Below are 17254 nucleotides of genomic sequence, written 5' to 3'. Positions count from 1 at the left end.
TTGCTGACATTTAGCAACACTGAACCTGAGGCGTTCAAGGAGGCTAGATGAGCCTAAACCAACAGCTAGGTGGGTAGATATCTTCACATTCTAATAAAACATGTTCCATCGTTTCCCTAGCTTCACCACAGCAAGCACATGTGTCTTTTTTCTTGGTGTACCTCGTTTTATAGCTACGTGGTCTAAGTCATCCTGCTCTCGCTTTGAAAAGTGAAAGAGCTTCCCTTTGAGCTATCAAAAATTGCTTCGTTCCTGATTTCTTTTTTACCTCTTAGATAGTTGCTCATAGCAGGTTTCTTTTTCACTACCGCGACCCAGGGGATTGTGTCAGGCTCTCTGACTTTGCGTTTGACATTCTTTGTTGCCATATTGCTTACCAAACTGTTCGCATATTTGCTGGTAAGCATCCTAGTTTTTTTCCTCCACTGTGAATCAATGTTTTTCCTGTACAAATACCTGAACACTCTCCCAGCTCATTTACTTTCTTCCATTTTCCTCAGTCGTTCTTCAGCCCTATTTTTACTGTGAGCTTCCTTTACTTCAAAACTTGTCCAGCCCGTATCACCCTGCATAGCTTCATTTGTAGTCATCTCATGAGCACCCAATGCGACCGCTGACCTTTGGTTGCCATGGAGTCCTGATTGTACCCCTGACTTCAAGCAAACAACCACATTTCTAAATGGAAGTCCTGGAACCAATATGTCTTGGCACATACCCCGGAGCACCTTGTACCTATTGTATTCCCATAGCACTGTGTGTTTCATTATGACGGCATTTCTCTACCCATTTGCTATTATTGTTTTTTCCTGTGTCTCCATAGATCTGTTCCCTTAGGTTATCCATACTCCAACTAGAGTTACTGAACTAACTAGAGTCACCAACTAAAGTTACTGTTACTGAACATGGCTCCCTCTTAGAGCCAAGTACAGTTATCTCTAGCTCGGTGTGTTGTGACATTCTCATTATTCATTCTATTTTTCTTACAGTTTGGATGTGTTTCAACAACAGCACACTATAACGTACATGTATATGTATGGTATTCTGTAATATGGTGTAGTACATAATTTGCTTCTGAAACACATTGGTCGTGCCACATGCGTGAGCCCTATAGGCGTTGCGGCGCATTTTCATCATTCGCACATTATTCAGTGACATTTCGGCATGCTTTGATAGGATCGCACAAATGTATTGCTGATCGCGTGATTTTGTTTAATTTCCCAGTGTCATTTTTCTTCAATGGCCATTCATTCTTTTCTTTTTCTTTTTTTTCATTCATCTTTCTCCGTGGTCTACAACAATGTCATAAAATTCAATTGTTTATACTTTTCTTGAAAATGATTTACATATGTCGGAACATTATAAAGCATACTGCATCATTAAATGGACACTAAAGTGAAAAATGATTTCTTCTGCATCAGTAAATTACCATTCTACAACACCAGAAACACCACTCTTACAACGATAAGACGTTTGGTAAGCCAGAAAAGGTGCAAGAACGAAATACGGGTGGCGAAATACGGGTGGCGAAATACGGGTACCTGGGGGCTGTGATGTCTTGGATTTTGATGGCATCTTCTAGGGCCTACTAATTATATATAGCGGTACCGATTGACTACATTGCGTTCTAAAGGAACCAAATATTAAACATGGCAAGTTTCGAGAACCTTCATTCAGCCAACACAGCCCAAAGCGAAAACGTACTTTGGAATCCCTGACGTCATGCTGACGTACCGGCGCTGGGGTTTCGGCGCGAAATTCAAATACTGATACTTAGACCTTCATTTTCTCATCTAATAATCAAACAATTTTTTTGAAATGACTGCCTGCAGGGTCCTCAAACAATGCTTCATTAGTCTAAACTGATTTATTGTTTCGCTTTAGTGTCTCTTTAAGCTCGGGGATTTCAAAGATTCTCACTTCTTTCGCTTGGTTCTATATATTTTTGAAAAGGTCACTTCAACTGTTTGTTTTGTCATTGCCTCCAGAGGACGTGATGGTTTTGCAAGTTAACATAAAAAGGTTTTTTTTTTCTTCTTTATTTTGTTTAGACTATACAGATTTTTCTTTAGAAGAGTTACAGAGTAACAAACGCGCCGTTTTTGCATGGGAGTTATAAGGTGAGGCAGATATACTTTGCTGCTAATAACAGTCTGGGAAGACCCAACTGAAATTTATTACTTAACTTCTATATTAGAACATTAAGGGGCAGTTTGGCATATTTAGAGGCACTCGCATTGTAATGAGCCCCCTCCCCTCCCCATACCTCCTGTTTTAGAATTTCCAAAATCATGCCTAATTCGAGATATCCATAATCGAATCTCAATGCTCAATCCAGGCTGTTAAATATTATGCTCCGAAAAAAATGAGAAGACGCCGAAGTTAGAAGCGAGCGTGGAGCCGAGCGCGCGCCTGCGCATTTCTTGAGTTGTTTTTGCTAGCGTCGAATAAAGAAGACGTTCTCTACTTCGGCTCCGCTTCCTGGTTTTCAACATATGGTGCCGTGACCACGTTGCGGAGACCGGCACAGATGCGGTACCACCTAGAATCTGCTGGACAAGCTCCGTCTTGAAAAGAAACAAGCATACGCAAATTGTTCGGCCGGGAGCTGTTGAATATTATGCTCCCAAAATCGGGGCACAGAACCGGGTTATCGGGGCACAGAACCAAGAAGAAGCGCAGCAAGTTGTTAGCGATTGTTTCAGTATCTTGAAAGAGGCAGGAATGCATCTAACAAAGTGGACGACAAATGATGGACACTTACGAAACTTTTACAATAGTAGAGACTTAAATGTACAGTTCAGTGTAGAAAAAGAAAAGAAGATTCTTGGTCTCGTTTGGGATACCGACAAAGACATCTTAAGGCCATCACTAACGAAGATGATTGAATCATTGAGCGAACAAAGGGTTACGAAGAGACAGATCTTAAGCTTCGCCTCACTCATGTACGATCCCTTTGGATTCTTAGCGCCGTTCGTGCTGGTAGTCAAGTTATTTATACAAAAACTGCGGTTAGAGAAATACACATGGGATGCGCCTCTTCCTGAGTCCCTTCTTATAGAGTGGACAGCGTGGACTAAAGGCCTCAGAACTGTTGATCAGCTGGAAGTCAAGAGATATTTTGGTCAAACCCTCCTGGGCAAGAATGTGCAGGTTACAATACACGCTTTTAGTGACGCTAGCCCAGTTGCGTACGGCGCCGTGCTTTACCTTCAGATACGAGATTTCAAGGGAGCCACAACAGTTCAGCTACTACTATCCAAGTCGAGAGTCGCACCTATACAAAGGATAACTGTGCCACGATTAGAACTGATGGGAGCCCTAGTTGCAGCTCGACTAGCTGCAACAGTGAAACGTGCACTAAATCTAGTGGACATTGAAACAGTTATGTGGACAGATTCTATGATCGTGATTCATTGGCTACGCGGTTCAGCGAAACGTTGGGAACAGTTCGTAGCAAACCGAGTTACAGAGATACTCTCCCTAACTGATTTGAACATGTGGAGACATTGTCCGAGTGATCAAAATCCAGCCGATTTACTGTCAAGAGGATCCACTGCGGAGCAACTCTTACAAAGTTCAATTTGGTGGAAAGGACCAAACTTTCTCTACACTGAGACGACAATCAACGAGCCCTGCTACACCGAGGATACAGTCGAAATAGAAGAAACTAACTGTACAGCAGCAGCAATGCAGGATACAGTCGGCCTAGAAGAGGAAATTACGTGTTTGAAAGCAGCTGCTCAACCAGTGCTTACAATTGTAAACATCAACGACTATAGCTCTTATAACCGACTGATGCGTATAACTGCGTGGATACAACGATTTGCTAGAAATTGCAGGTACACAGACACCAGGAAGAAGGGACCTTTAGACGCCACTGAGGTACAAGAGGCTGAAATTTATTGGATACGTCGAACACAAGATAAAGTATTTGGACCGGATGTCAGCCGAATGGACGTTACACTCCAGCGGTTCAGACCATATCACGACGAATTAGGGCTTCTTCGCTTGGGAGGTCGTCTCCAGTTCAGCAACCTCCGGGAAAGTTCCAAGCACTCCATTCTGCTCCCTGCGTCAGACACATTCACAACGCTGTTGGTCAAGACGGAACACCAACGACTTTTACACGCTGGACTCAGTTTTCTTTTGACTGAACTGAGAGAAAACTTTTGGATATTGAGGGCCAGGCAGGTTGTAAAGAAAGTCATTCACGAATGCACAGTCTGCAGACGATATTCCTGCAAGCCATACTCGGAGTCCTTCGCGCCTCTGACAGCTGAACGTGTTCAACCCTCTCCACCTTTCGAAGTCAGTGGTATCGATTTTGCCGGACCGCTTCTACACAAAGATAACGGAGGACCAACGAAGAAGTGTTATATACTCATCTTCACATGTGCAGTCGTCAGAGCGGTTCATCTGGAGCTTGTCACCAGTCTTACTTACGACAAATTCCTGCTAGCATTTAAACGATTTGTGGCACGACAAGGAATTTGTAAGACTGTATATTCCGACAACGCCAAGACATTTAGAAAGGCCTCAAGGGAGATACAGCGACTTTATGAATTAATGAAATCACAGGAAGTACAATCGTATTTCGGAAGTCACAGGATTGTTTGGAAATTTATCACCGAACAAGCTCCCTGGTGGGGAGGATTTTGGGAACGACTCATTCGATCTGTGAAGTCTACATTGAAGAAAACACTGGGAAACAGTTTCTTTACCCTTGAAGAACTTTCGACCACGCTCTACCAAGTAGAAGCGATGATAAATTCACGACCGATAACATTTGTGTATGCAGAAGCCTCTGAACCAATGCCGCTTACGCCAAGTCATTTCCTCATAGGCCAAAGATTGACTATGCTTCCTCCAGACTTGTCGAGCACAGCATCAAAAAAGACACCGTCGTCACTCGAATTACTTCAGCGAAGATGGAAACACAGAGAACATGTGTTAAACAATCTCTGGAACCGGTGGTAACGAGAGTACCTCCAAGAACTTCGTTCAGCTCACATTAATGAAACTAGACACTCAGAATCAGTGAAGCTTGGAGACATAGTACTCATAAAAGAATTAAACTCGCCAAGACAATTGTGGAAGATTGGACAAGTGACTGAATTATTTCTGGGCAGCGACGGCAAAGTTCGCTCATGCAAAGTGCGCACTTCTAGTGGCAACACGTTGCGGAGACCGGTACAGATGCTGTACCACCTAGAATCTGCTGGACAAGCTCCGTCTTGAAAAGAAACAAGCAAGCACACGCAAATTCTTCGGCCGGGAGCTGTTAAATATTATGCTCCGAAAAAAATGAGAAGAAGCCGAAGTTAGAAGCGAGCGTGGAGCCGAGCGCGTGCCTGCGCATTTCTTGAGTTGTTTTTGCTAGCGTCGAATAAAGAAAACGTTCTCTACTTCGGCTCCGCTTCCTGGTTTTCAACACAGGCAATATATCGAAGCCGAATGCAGTGAAACAGTCCTGCCAGCCCCACTATCATATCAGACGGAAACAGCCCGTGATGAAAAGCACGATGGAGTTTGAACCTGAATGTTTTGCCTGACACGCATGTGCTGCGATGTGCTGTATCAATAGCTGCCGTGACATATAACATCATTCAAACTTCATCATGCGCTTCTTCACTGGCACTGTGGCAGCCTTTGCCGCACTCCCGGCGCTCTTGGGTTATAATATTGCCTAGATTAAGCGTTGAAGTTCTATTTGAAGTATTCGGGGGTTTTACGGTGTCGAAACTGTGACATGATTATGAGATAACGAATTTTGTGTAATGTCTTCCCAAACTCACATTATTAGTGCTAGCAAAGTGTGCCAGTCTCGCCTTACAACTCTGCAAAAATGGCACATTTGATACGCTCAGAGCCGTTTTATAAAAATATGTAAAGTATTAAAAGGCTGGGATTTGTAGACATGCATCAACTTGCTATAATATAGCGTTTATGTGACCTAACAGAAGCAGCTTTTCACCATGCTGGTACCCAAACCCTAAACATAGTGGCGACGTCAGTGCTTCATATCAGCTCCCCATACATTGTGTTGCTTTTTGAGAGCGACTGCTTTTCACTAAGTTGTCCCTGTTATCAAATTGTAACTTGGTGCAAGACGTGTCTGTTGTGTTCTGCTGTTACCTTCCTTGTTTATGCAACTTCTCTACGTGCTAGTACCCCAAGACAGCAGCCATGATGACGTCGATGAAGAATATCTTTTAAAAGCACTCATACTTGCACTATAGCCTTCCTTTTGTTTTTAGATGTGAAAACAACATATTCTCGCTTGCAGTATGTGTCGCTTATTGCCCGAGACCTCATTCTGCTTGTCTGCATTTGCTGTCATCAGGAGACATAACAAATGTGAATGGCTGCAGTTTGTTAAAGGGTCAGTTAATGCAGCATTTCTTGGTTAGCTGTTATACCGTACCGCTCTCTTGAAGCAGCACGACTGGCAGCCTCACGGCTACATTTGCTGTTAGGATCAAGGGAGCTCTCGGGCACTGCTGTCTATATACATGAGAATGGAGAAATCATTTTTCTGGGCAACCGTGGCACCGAATTTACTAAGGGTTGTTGCATTTAAGAGAAAAGGTTAAAACACTGTGATTGTTAGGAGCAAATGTTTTATTTAGGATGTCAGATTTTTAAATAAAGATTGTTGAGAATTGTGAAAAAGAGAAAAATGCAACTATGAAGTTTGGAAAACGATGTATGAAAAAGGACGTCACAATCCTGTAAACTGCACCTAATAATATATCTGAAATGGACAAAAATGATGTAATATACACCGCTCTGAAATATGCCACTAATATATGTGAGTAAAACTTTTGTAAAACCCTTGTAAACATAGCAACAAACTTACGCAAGCTGTAAATTTAGATATAAAATTTGTCTGCCTTGAATTATTTAACGGGCGCAGTTTACAATGCTGCAATATCTGTTCTTGGCACGGAGTTACGGATTTGTAAACTTTGTGCTTCTGTGTTTTCGAAACATTCCAATTTTCAGTATTTGTAAAAAATTTACTATGTCCTAAATCAACATTCTTCTTCCAACCGTCGCTTGAATTTAACTTTCTCTCTCAAATGCAACAATTAAATTTCATTCAAAGTGGTCCAAGGGTTGCCTCATAAACTCATTTCTGTGTTTTACATGTATTTGAACAGGGGCCATTGGGCATGCTAAAGCTTCCTCTTAAGTGCAAAAGCTGCCATCGTATGTAAATTAAATGTGAATTAAGAACAGCTGGCACCATGGTTCTTTTGTAAGTTCTTCAAGCCGGCTGCAGGAGTACCATTATTATCTCTCCTTATAAATTATTTCTGGTGCTATGTCATGTTCAGGCACGTTTGTACTGCCGAAAAGATCATGCACCATGACCTCAAAACAGAATGAGAGCTTTGTAACTGCAGTCAAACCTCGTTATAACGAAATGGGATACAGCGAAATAACAGTTATAACGAAGGAACTGAAACTCCCCTTTGAAATGCCCATAGGGATTCATATTGCAGTACATGAAATAGTGGATATAACGAAGTCATGGATATAGGAAAATAATTCTGACTCCCCCTTCAACTTTGTTATTACAAGGTTTCACTATATATGCTCCTTGCCAGTAATCGAGCGAAAAAAAAAACATATTTAAGAAGGGGCAGTCATCGTAGTATTGTACGTGTCATGCTTATGCCGCTAGGCGAAGTGCATGATTGGGAACGATACAGATCTGCATTATGCGCCACACCAACATACCTAATGATTACTGCATTTGTTTTTCGGCAGGTGTGTGTCTGTCCACTGCCGAGTGCAAAGCCAAGCCGCTGAGCCTGCTCGGAGGGCTCATGCGGCGCACAGCCTCTCTGGACGCCATCTACTTGTCAGCTCAGTGGCCGCGAGATCTGCACAGCTACTGCGGCCGCCCAATGGTTGACAGGGCCACACAGGCACGTCTTCCATTTTGCATTGTGTGTGTGTGGTGGTGGTGGGGGGTGGGAGGGGCTGTATTGCAGCAAATCTATATTTGCACGCACTTTGTTTGCATGCAGTAATGAGTTTAAGTTTAACTCATTACTACAAGTAAACAAAGTGTGTGCACTTTTGGCACTGGTTTGTAAAGCCCCTTGTCTGAAGTCTGTTGAGCACCTCGAAAATGTTTTATCCCACAGTTTTTCCCTCGAAGCCTTCGATAGCTTCGAGGGAGTTGCAATAAATGATGATTTTCTGCACCTAAGAGGAATGTCCATTGAAGTTTTTTTCTGCTAGAAATTGTGGCTCATCAAATTTTTGTTTACTGAAATTTTGTGCACTGAAATGGCGTAAGTACAGCATTTAGTGATGATTATACAAGCATGCATAATCGCATTTAATCATGCCGACTTAGCTAAAATAGTTGTCTTATACACCGGTGCGACGTATAAACAAATGTTTTCTTTGGCACTTGTGAAAAGTGCAGGCTGTAACTTATCCAAAAGTGCAACTTAATAGTCCGGAAAGTACGGTATGTGAAGCTCCAGCAACAATACATAGCATTATGCACATTGCGAAATGACAGTGTAAGTTTGCTTTCTCACATCAATACAGCACTACCACGTCCACCATGAAGAAATATCAAGGTCAAAACAATAGCTTTTCCTTCGACATTGTGTGCTACTTTCCAGTGTCATTAACCATGACATTCTCTGCCAACAAACCCTCGGGAAGGGAAGAAAAAGAAGGAAATGCGTGTCCGTAGGCTGTTGTGATACTCGTGGGTCCATATATGTGATCAATAGAAGAGCACATGCTTTCATGTCAGAACATTTGCCTTGAGAGCAGGAGGAGGAGGAGGAGGAGGAGGAGGAGGAGGATGGTGTTTTACTGGTCAAATTATATAAAAGTGGTATGCTCTGTATCAAACTCGCAGCTACTTCTTTGTGTGTTAGATAAAATGAGCCCGACTGACTTTACTGTATATGCTTTCAAAGGAGTGTATTGAGCAGCTCCACTGAACACCTATAAACACTAACTTTGTGCGGCTGATGTTGCATCTATTTATTATACAATTATTTTTATTACTATGCCTTAAGACAGCCCACCTCGAATTAAATAAAAGAGGTTGTGCATGGAAGTTCTCCATGGCCAAGTCAAAGGCAAGCCACATCATCGTAGCACTGAATGCGCGCCTTTTCTTTTGTCACCAAATCACTGAAGCAGACTAAAGCATAACAGCATTGGGCTCAGTGAACCAGTCGTCGGGAGGTAGACCACCTTCAAATGTTGAGTGCCAATGCCTGCCCGTCTGCTGGGGAATAGTTATTTAAATCTGTTTGCTTTGAATGCGTACATGGGTCTAGAACTCTGACAGATCCACAAGGGGCAAGTGCATCTATTGTTATCTTGGAGACAACCTTTCCTAGCCTCACTGACTGGACTCGCAATTGTCTGTATAGATGTCTGTATAATCAGAAGTTTAGAAGACTGGGGTTCCACGAGAATTATGAATTTCTGCCTGCTATCACGTGCTGGTTATATATGAATGTGCCACTGTGTTCGTCATGCAAATTGTTGCAGAGTGTAATTGAGGCTATAAGGCTACATATTGAGAGAATTTATCTTTTTTTTTTTTCTTTTTTGAAATGTTGCAATCTTTTGATGCTGATAGTACATCTATGAGTAGCTTAGCAGCCAATACACATGCTGCAGATGGTTGGGCATGACTTTCTCTGAAGCTCTCTCATCCCAACCAGCTACCGTATGGACCTGAAGACCAGTCGCCAATCTGACAAAGTCCGGCCAACCTCTGTCAAACTCACGCAAATGCCATGCACGTAGTGGCAGTAAGCTTTATCTTATTGGTTCTCAGCCAAAAACATTCCTTTAAGCAGTTGGCTGTGTTCACTGTCTTGAGTTAAAATTTTTACATCTAAGCAGATTACCGAGTATTTTGACAGTTTTAAAAATGGAGTTAATCTGAAATTAAAATTACTGTGTCACCGATATGAAATATGCATTGTGTGAAGCAGTGACTACTTCATCGCCTTTTCACAAATACTAGTTTACTGGAGCACATAGTCTTCAACCTCGTTCAGAGATTACAAAATGCCATGTGAATTATTTGTCTGCACTGGGGACATTTCTTTCTGGCAGCAAATTTTACTGCTAGTCTACTAGTTTTGCACATACAGAAATTTAATGCAAATACTGCACAGCTTTTTTGAAAATTATGATGGGGAGGACATACATATAACATAGTGATGAGTGCCTCTTGTGGGTACCAAACATGATTTTATTATTCATGCCATTGTCTCTGTTCTATCCTTCATTGCTTTCTCATCCTCATGGTTTCATTCTGCTAATGCCTTGTAGGCCTCTCCCCTCATATCATAGCATGGGAACATTCTTTAAAGCTGTGTGCTTAAACCCTTACTTGAACTTATCAACTTTCTTCTATTCCCCCATTGTAGTTGCGTGCAAACTACTGAATATACAAACTTCTTATTGTACCTGTGGTTCTTGGCAGTACAAGGAAATAGGCAGCTTTAGAAATAGCGTACCAAATTGAATTTGTATCTAAATTTCTAAACTAAATCTAAACTTCATTGTAGATCCTTTGCATTATATTGTAAGCCCAGCAGTTTGCATCCCCTAACTTTGGGTGCTCAATATATAAAACACCCTAACAACTATCGCATGCTAATGGCAGTTTGCAGATTTCCTAGCAGCTACCACTGGCTGCTCTAATTTACGGTCCTGTTCACTGGTAACAGGACCACACTTTTATGAGCTCTGCAGCTAGTCAGGCTTACTCTCATGAATATGAACATAGACTCAACACAGGTGACTAATTATTGCTTTTCAACTTGCAGACTCCTGATGACTGGAAAGAATTGGAGAGGATAAAATTTGTTCAGAAAAAAGCTGCTTTGCCACAGGGTGACTCTCTAGAAATGAAGGTGAGCACTTTTGTTATGGTCATGGCCAATGTCACACTTCTTGATCATAGGAACACAACGACAAATCTCACTTTAGAGCAGTCACAGCTGTCTTCGTGAATTTGCAAAAGAAAGCTGGCACCTAACTAGGCTGGACCTTACTGAGTTGTAGGCTTCTCATTCTGAATAAATAATAGCTGCCGGACACAAATTTTCATGGTCGTGCCACCATACACATGTCATTGTGCTCAAGTACATTTTTTTCTGTAACTAGGGACCAGTAATTAAAGAATACAGTAATTGGAATGACATGTCGTGTCTCTTTTTCCTCGCAGATATGCAGATGGAAGCTTTATTATGAGAATTGTCTGACTTACTTTCGCTATAATGTTATGATTGTAGTTCTACAGAATGATGTAATCGCCACATGACAGTTTCATTTGATGTCCGGCATGTATGAGCCCACCACCAAGCACACTTGTGCTCTCCTGTGTTATTGCACCTGCTTATTGTAATACAAGATGTTCATCAATGTTGCACAAACTTTCTTGTCCAATTTTTACGTTTTTCGTGAATGGGTCCCTGAAGCACATTGAATTGAATGTCTCTCACTTGCCATTTTAAAACCTTGCCTACAGAACTTTCTGCCATGTTACTATTCCTTTCTTCAAAGAGGTCCTGTCTAGAAGCATGTGAAGTTCTAAACCAGGAGTGAATACCGCATGATTTCCCAATGTCCTACACTCTGTACTTACCCTGGTGCTTGCTGGCCTAGTGTTTGAGCACCATGTTGGATCCCTGTGTTGTAGTGGGAGTGTTTTTCTTTCCATTCTATTGCAATGTGACAAGTGTACACTGGTGGCCACAGCAGTTCCACTCACTGTCACCACTTGCATCACTGTCGCTACAGAGTTTCATGCATCCTGGTGGCAGGTTCTTACCTCTGTGGTTGGCATTGTGATCTTAATGTCATGTCTGAGTGGCAACTACAGTGCTATTATTACTGAGCATGAAGCTGCTGGAATTCTTATCCTGCTCCCCTCAATGTTTTGATCTGCAACATTTCACCTGAATCATAGGTGGTAGGTGGTAGGTGCTCACAATAATGCAAGTTTTCACTGAAAATGTCAGACCTGCTCAATGTCATATACAACTGAACCTCAGTATAACGAACAAGGATATAACGAATTATTGTAGACAATTAAGGGAAAGTAGAATGTTTCTCACCACCACCCATGCGTAAGGAGTCATATTTTTTATCGAATATTGAATATAATGAAGGTATTTTCATGTCACGTGCAACTTATTTACAATAGCTTTATAGATACATACCAATATGTTCGAAGTTGCCATTCTCAGCAGCCACCTGGTTTGCTCAAGACGCACATGTTGCGCAGTACATTCGTCAGCGGCTACAACGGACGGCTCAGGGTGGGAGGACATCGCCCCGCTGGAGCCCTGTCCAAGGGGACCACCAGCTGGGGCTAGCAGCCTTGTCCCCCCCGCTATCCCCCTCGGTGGCGCCCCCGCCTCCTTCAGGTCCCATCCCCATCCAGGCTAGGCCAGGGCGGACACCTCCGGGAGCTCCCCGTATGCGCAACAGTGTGGAGGGACTGAACCAGGTTCTTTCACATAATATACTTCGCTTGCATGTTTGTATAATTTGGTTAGAGTTAACAAAGGTTACGAAAGGAAGCAGGTATGTGGCAAAACTATGTTTAAAGGCACACTATGGAGTAACACTTAGTCAGCTTTTAAAATGGTAAGGCATCCTTTCAAAACTCTGTTTGTGGGAAAAGGTTGCTTGCTTAGCTTGCAGTCCCCACTGGCACTTAGGCCCAAATGAGAGGTGACACTAGTCTCAAATTGAAGGGCACTTAGTTATCCCTACGTGAATGAATGCAAAAGCATTGCGACCACCACGCAGTGCCTGGGCTCTTCCAAATCATTGCAACCACCACGCGATGCCTATGCTCTTTCAGTCATCTTAATTTAACTTTGCCTTAATTAACACCAAAGGTTGTGGTTCAAGTGTCCTAATTAACTGTACCTTAATTAACTTCACCTAATTAACACCAAAAGTCGTATGTGTGACTCCCAACAAATGTAGAGGGCTTGACTCCCAACGAAGGTTGTGGGTTTGAGTGCCTTAATTAACTATATCTTAATATCTTAATTAACCAGCCTTAATTAACTTTACCCTAATTTAACACCAAAGGTCGTGGGTTCGATTCCCACCAAAGGTCAAGGGTTCGTAGCCTTTTCGAACCATCATGTGGTCATATCAATGCCAGATTTTCCATCTCATGAGCCGTATAATGCTTTCTCATTAAAAGAAAAGAAAGAAAGACATTGTAGTGCCCTTGGTCGGTAGGCTGAATAGTCGCACATATCTGCCGACATTAGAAGATGAGGAAAATAAAAGTGTGCGGTTCGTGGTGGCATGAGCATGGTACAGCCGGCAGAACACTTTCGGGCAACAAAATTGGTTGACATCTATTACTGTGTGCCACCCTTTACAACATAATTTGAAGGTGCAGCGCCATTGATATTGTGTATCTATTTTGCATTCCCTGAACTTTGTAGTGAAAAAATGAATAAATAACTGCACCGCACTGGGTACCGCAAGATCTATCACAAGGAATTCATGACTTATTAACGCAGTAAATGTTTTTGTCCAAGCATATTTGTGGTTTTGCTCTCTGTATTGTACACTTGGACTACAGGTTTGTGAAAATGTACACCTGTGTCATCGCAGGGATGTAGTATTGTAGGCCAAGCCTGCAAAAAGAATCTCAAACTTCAGGTTTAGGAGTACAATTCCCATTCCAGAAGTTCATTGAAGCCTCACCTTGGTGCCATAGTGTACCAGTTAAATATAGGCATTACAACCATATAAGAAAGCAGTCCAAGGATGGGCGAAGAAATAAGACAGATGTAGAGTTTCGTTAGTGTCTTCTTTCTTGCCCCATTCATATTTAGTTTTTGCATTACTCCTTACCAACTAGCTCAACTTTGTATCCTAATACAGGCAGTGTACCTGGGCTGCGACAAGTTCCACTTTGTAAATGCAACATTTACTCTAAATACTCCTTGTCCCTAGCTGCACAAAGTCAAAGATACATGTACGGTATGTTACATACAGACCTGCATACATTGGACTCTGTAATGTGTGTCTGATATCAAGTGTATATTCTACATGTATATGACATGCCTCGTGACAATCGGGACAAAGGTTCACAGGAAAAGAGGGACTTGAAGTGATCAACTGCAGTCAAATGAGGGATGTCTCAGCTCGAGTCAGTGTTTCGGCAAGTCATCTTGTCAAAAAGTTGAAATGCTGTACCCAGCTGAGACATCCCTTGTTCGACCACCGTTGATAATGTGTGATGAGAAGTGCATCTCTCAGGGTCATTGTTCTTTTTGAATGCACCTTGCTTTCTTTTGCAGGAGATACCCTCTTTGTTCTGTGGTACATAATGAAGCAAACTCTTCTCCTAGATCTTAGATGAAAGGTTCCGTAAAGTTGGAAGGTTTTATTTCCTATGCAAAAATATGTCACAAAATGACCAGGCATTCCTGTTTAAGCAGAGTGTATTAGAAGGATTTATGCTCATTAGAATTGTGTACTTCATTTTGAAAGCATTTTCCCTCATGTCCTTTAAGGAAATCGAGCGCCTCGTTTTGAAAGGCATCTCTGGATCGGGCACAGAAAATGAAGCTGAATTGGAAAGGGTAAGCAATGATGTTCTTTATTCTGTTTGTAAAACTGTGGTTCACATAATATATGAAGCACTTATTCAAGTGTTTGAGGTGTCATTTTTAAGTAGCAATTTCGTTTCTCACAGCTGCACCTTATTTGAATTACCTTGACCTATGCTATTTGTACATTGATGTTGCAGATAATGGCAGCTTGCTCGGGTATTGAACTGTGACTGCTGCACAGATAATTTATGGCACCTATCCTAACTACTGTATTGTTTACATTATCTCTCAATGCGGTTTATGTGCCACAAGCTTGTGAAAATTTTTTGCTTGGAGCCAGCTCTCGGTACGGATTGCTCTCGAGCAAATGAATTCGTATTTACTGCTCGAGTCTCACTGGCTGCATTTTCCAATCTTGCTTCCCTTTTGTCTCTTTTTTGTGCTCCCCACTGGTGTGATAGCTACGTTTAGGTTCTATGCATGGCATGCAGAAATACAAAGAACCTGTTTGTGTTTTTCCTGTACCGTAGGTGATGGGCCCTACACCAGAAGGTCACCGAGCACCCATAGCAGAGCTCTTTCACTACACCTGCAGTGTGGACACCCAGACACCCAGTGGCAGCGATGGCAGCAATGGTTTCGTTGACGGTCCTTCCCGCCATAGCTCTTCTCGTCCTGACAGCCTAGGTAAGATGCTGCCGAAATTACTTGCAGTGTGAGAAACTCGGTTTCCTGTGTAAGTGTGAAGGTGGAACCGCGGCACTCTCCTTTGTGCCAATGTTGTGCAGCGACATGTGTACTTGTTTTTATCTTTACCGGGTGACCGCTTTTCATCGTCTAACAAATGTTATCGCACAGCACGGGGCACGCCCGCATGTATCGGAAGTTTCTCGAATGTTATTGATGGTTGTATCTGCTGTCTGTTGTCGCTGAAGCTTGTGTAATCTGATTGCATGTGTCATGCGAATTGTGTAGAACTTTCTGGAAGACACGCGGGCACCAGCGAGTACTCTGGAAACTTCAATGACTCATGTGTAAAAGCCAATGCGCTTGATTCATAGATCAGATTTTCGACGATCGCTGACTGTGTTTGCTGCTTTTGTTGACCTTTGAGTGTAGCCTGTTTTTCTGGGCACAGGTTCGCCCAATAAAATTCGTTTCGCCATTAACACTACCATGTGACTACCACGTGTCAGCAGTATGCCCTTCACTTCCCTCTTTTAATAGCTCGGTGCTTATTTTGTATGGCATTTTCAAGCATTTCCTATCAATCAACTTCATTACTAACAGCTGTGCACTGACATTGGATCAGACTTTCTAGTGTTTGCCTTCGGTGCAATTTCTCAACTATCACTGTGCGCTGATGCCACATTTGTGTGTTTTGTGCAACTTTGGAGAACTGCCACTTGTACATCTGCTTGATTCCTTTCCTGCATTTTGTCTTGTGCCTTTGTTTGACTTCTTTGTTTTCTGTCTGTCTCACACGCCACATAGTGCACTGTGAAAACTGTTTTGCCACGCGCTGTTTCTTGTGACACCTGCGTGCCGCTGATGTTCTGATATCACAATTGATTGAAGCAGCAGTTTCCAAGACAATAGCGTCCAAGTTTAAAGCTGGACGAGGTGCTTTCGTTTTCTTCTTAAATTGCTTATGTGCAATTTATTTATGATGCTTGATATTGGCATAAACAACATGATGGGAATCATTTGACATTACAATAGAGATTTGCATTGCTGAGCATAAGCAAGTGATGTACATGTGACTGGCTTTCACCAGTAAGAAACAGCTTTGTGTCACAAAAATTCAGATAAAGAATGTCTGCAGACAGCCCTAGAATGACTTTCACTGTGGCCTTATCAGAAACTTTATCATGAGCTGTTCTTTCCACCACCCATGACATTCCACACAATTAAATTTTTGCTGTCATTGCTACAAGGTGGTGCTTGCATGGCTGAATACTACAATGAATAGTATGACTGGAACTGTCTTGCATAAAAGTACTCTGACCTTTCATTCCAGAATGTGATAAAAGTGCCTCCCCAGACTTGGAAGTAAGTGGTCACACGAGCAAGCTGGGAACTAGCCCACAAATCAACAAGTTCCTTACTAGGGAGCCCCCCGACGGTTGTGAGAAGGTCAAGATCATTGACGAAGGAAGGTACGTGTACAGCTGGCCGAGAAAAGCGAGTCATCTAGGGAAAATAAGCAAGTGGCTCTTTTTAGATGTTGTGCATTGTTGCAAATAACTAGACAGTATTCCAGCTTCCCCTCAACATTAGGGTCCTAATGCCAATGAACCTGAGCTGCTAGAGCAGATCTTTGATATTGTAATGTAAACGCTTTAGAAATGTGCTTTTACAAATGATGATGCACTTGCTTGAAGACAACTATTTGTGCCGCTAGTTTACACACATTTGCATATTATACAACGTATGATCCATTGAATCAAAGTTTGTCCTGCTTCTGGGCGCTTTTTGAATATGGTTGATCAGACGTTATTTGCATTGTTGGTGTAATAAAGATGCCTACGATATATAATAAACTGTGCGGATGATGCAGCAGTTATAATGAATTTGTTATAATCACGTGCCGAACTAATCTTATAACTAAATTTACTTGGCTTTCAGCCTGTTGATGAGAGCCG

General features: G+C 42.2%; 1 protein-coding gene across 2 annotated transcripts in view; it reads left to right on the top strand.

Moving 5' to 3' along the window:
- Nucleotides 1-17254, top strand: part of LOC126542902 (protein FAM117B-like) — a 172298-nt gene that overhangs the window by 133849 nt on the left and 21195 nt on the right. For both annotated transcript variants that reach the window (XM_072286353.1, XM_072286354.1), the window contains exons 2-7: nt 7777-7937; nt 10839-10925; nt 12302-12526; nt 14571-14639; nt 15140-15296; nt 16630-16768. In XM_072286353.1, the coding sequence (XP_072142454.1) occupies nt 7777-7937; nt 10839-10925; nt 12302-12526; nt 14571-14639; nt 15140-15296; nt 16630-16768 (838 nt within the window). The remainder of the gene's footprint in view (nt 1-7776; nt 7938-10838; nt 10926-12301; nt 12527-14570; nt 14640-15139; nt 15297-16629; nt 16769-17254) is intronic.

This window comes from Dermacentor andersoni, chromosome 2 (assembly GCF_023375885.2).
Source record: "Dermacentor andersoni chromosome 2, qqDerAnde1_hic_scaffold, whole genome shotgun sequence".
NCBI lineage: Eukaryota > Metazoa > Arthropoda > Arachnida > Ixodida > Ixodidae > Dermacentor > Dermacentor andersoni.
The sequence above is the reverse complement of the archived record's forward strand: the minus strand, read 5'-3'. Positions and strand labels throughout refer to the sequence as shown.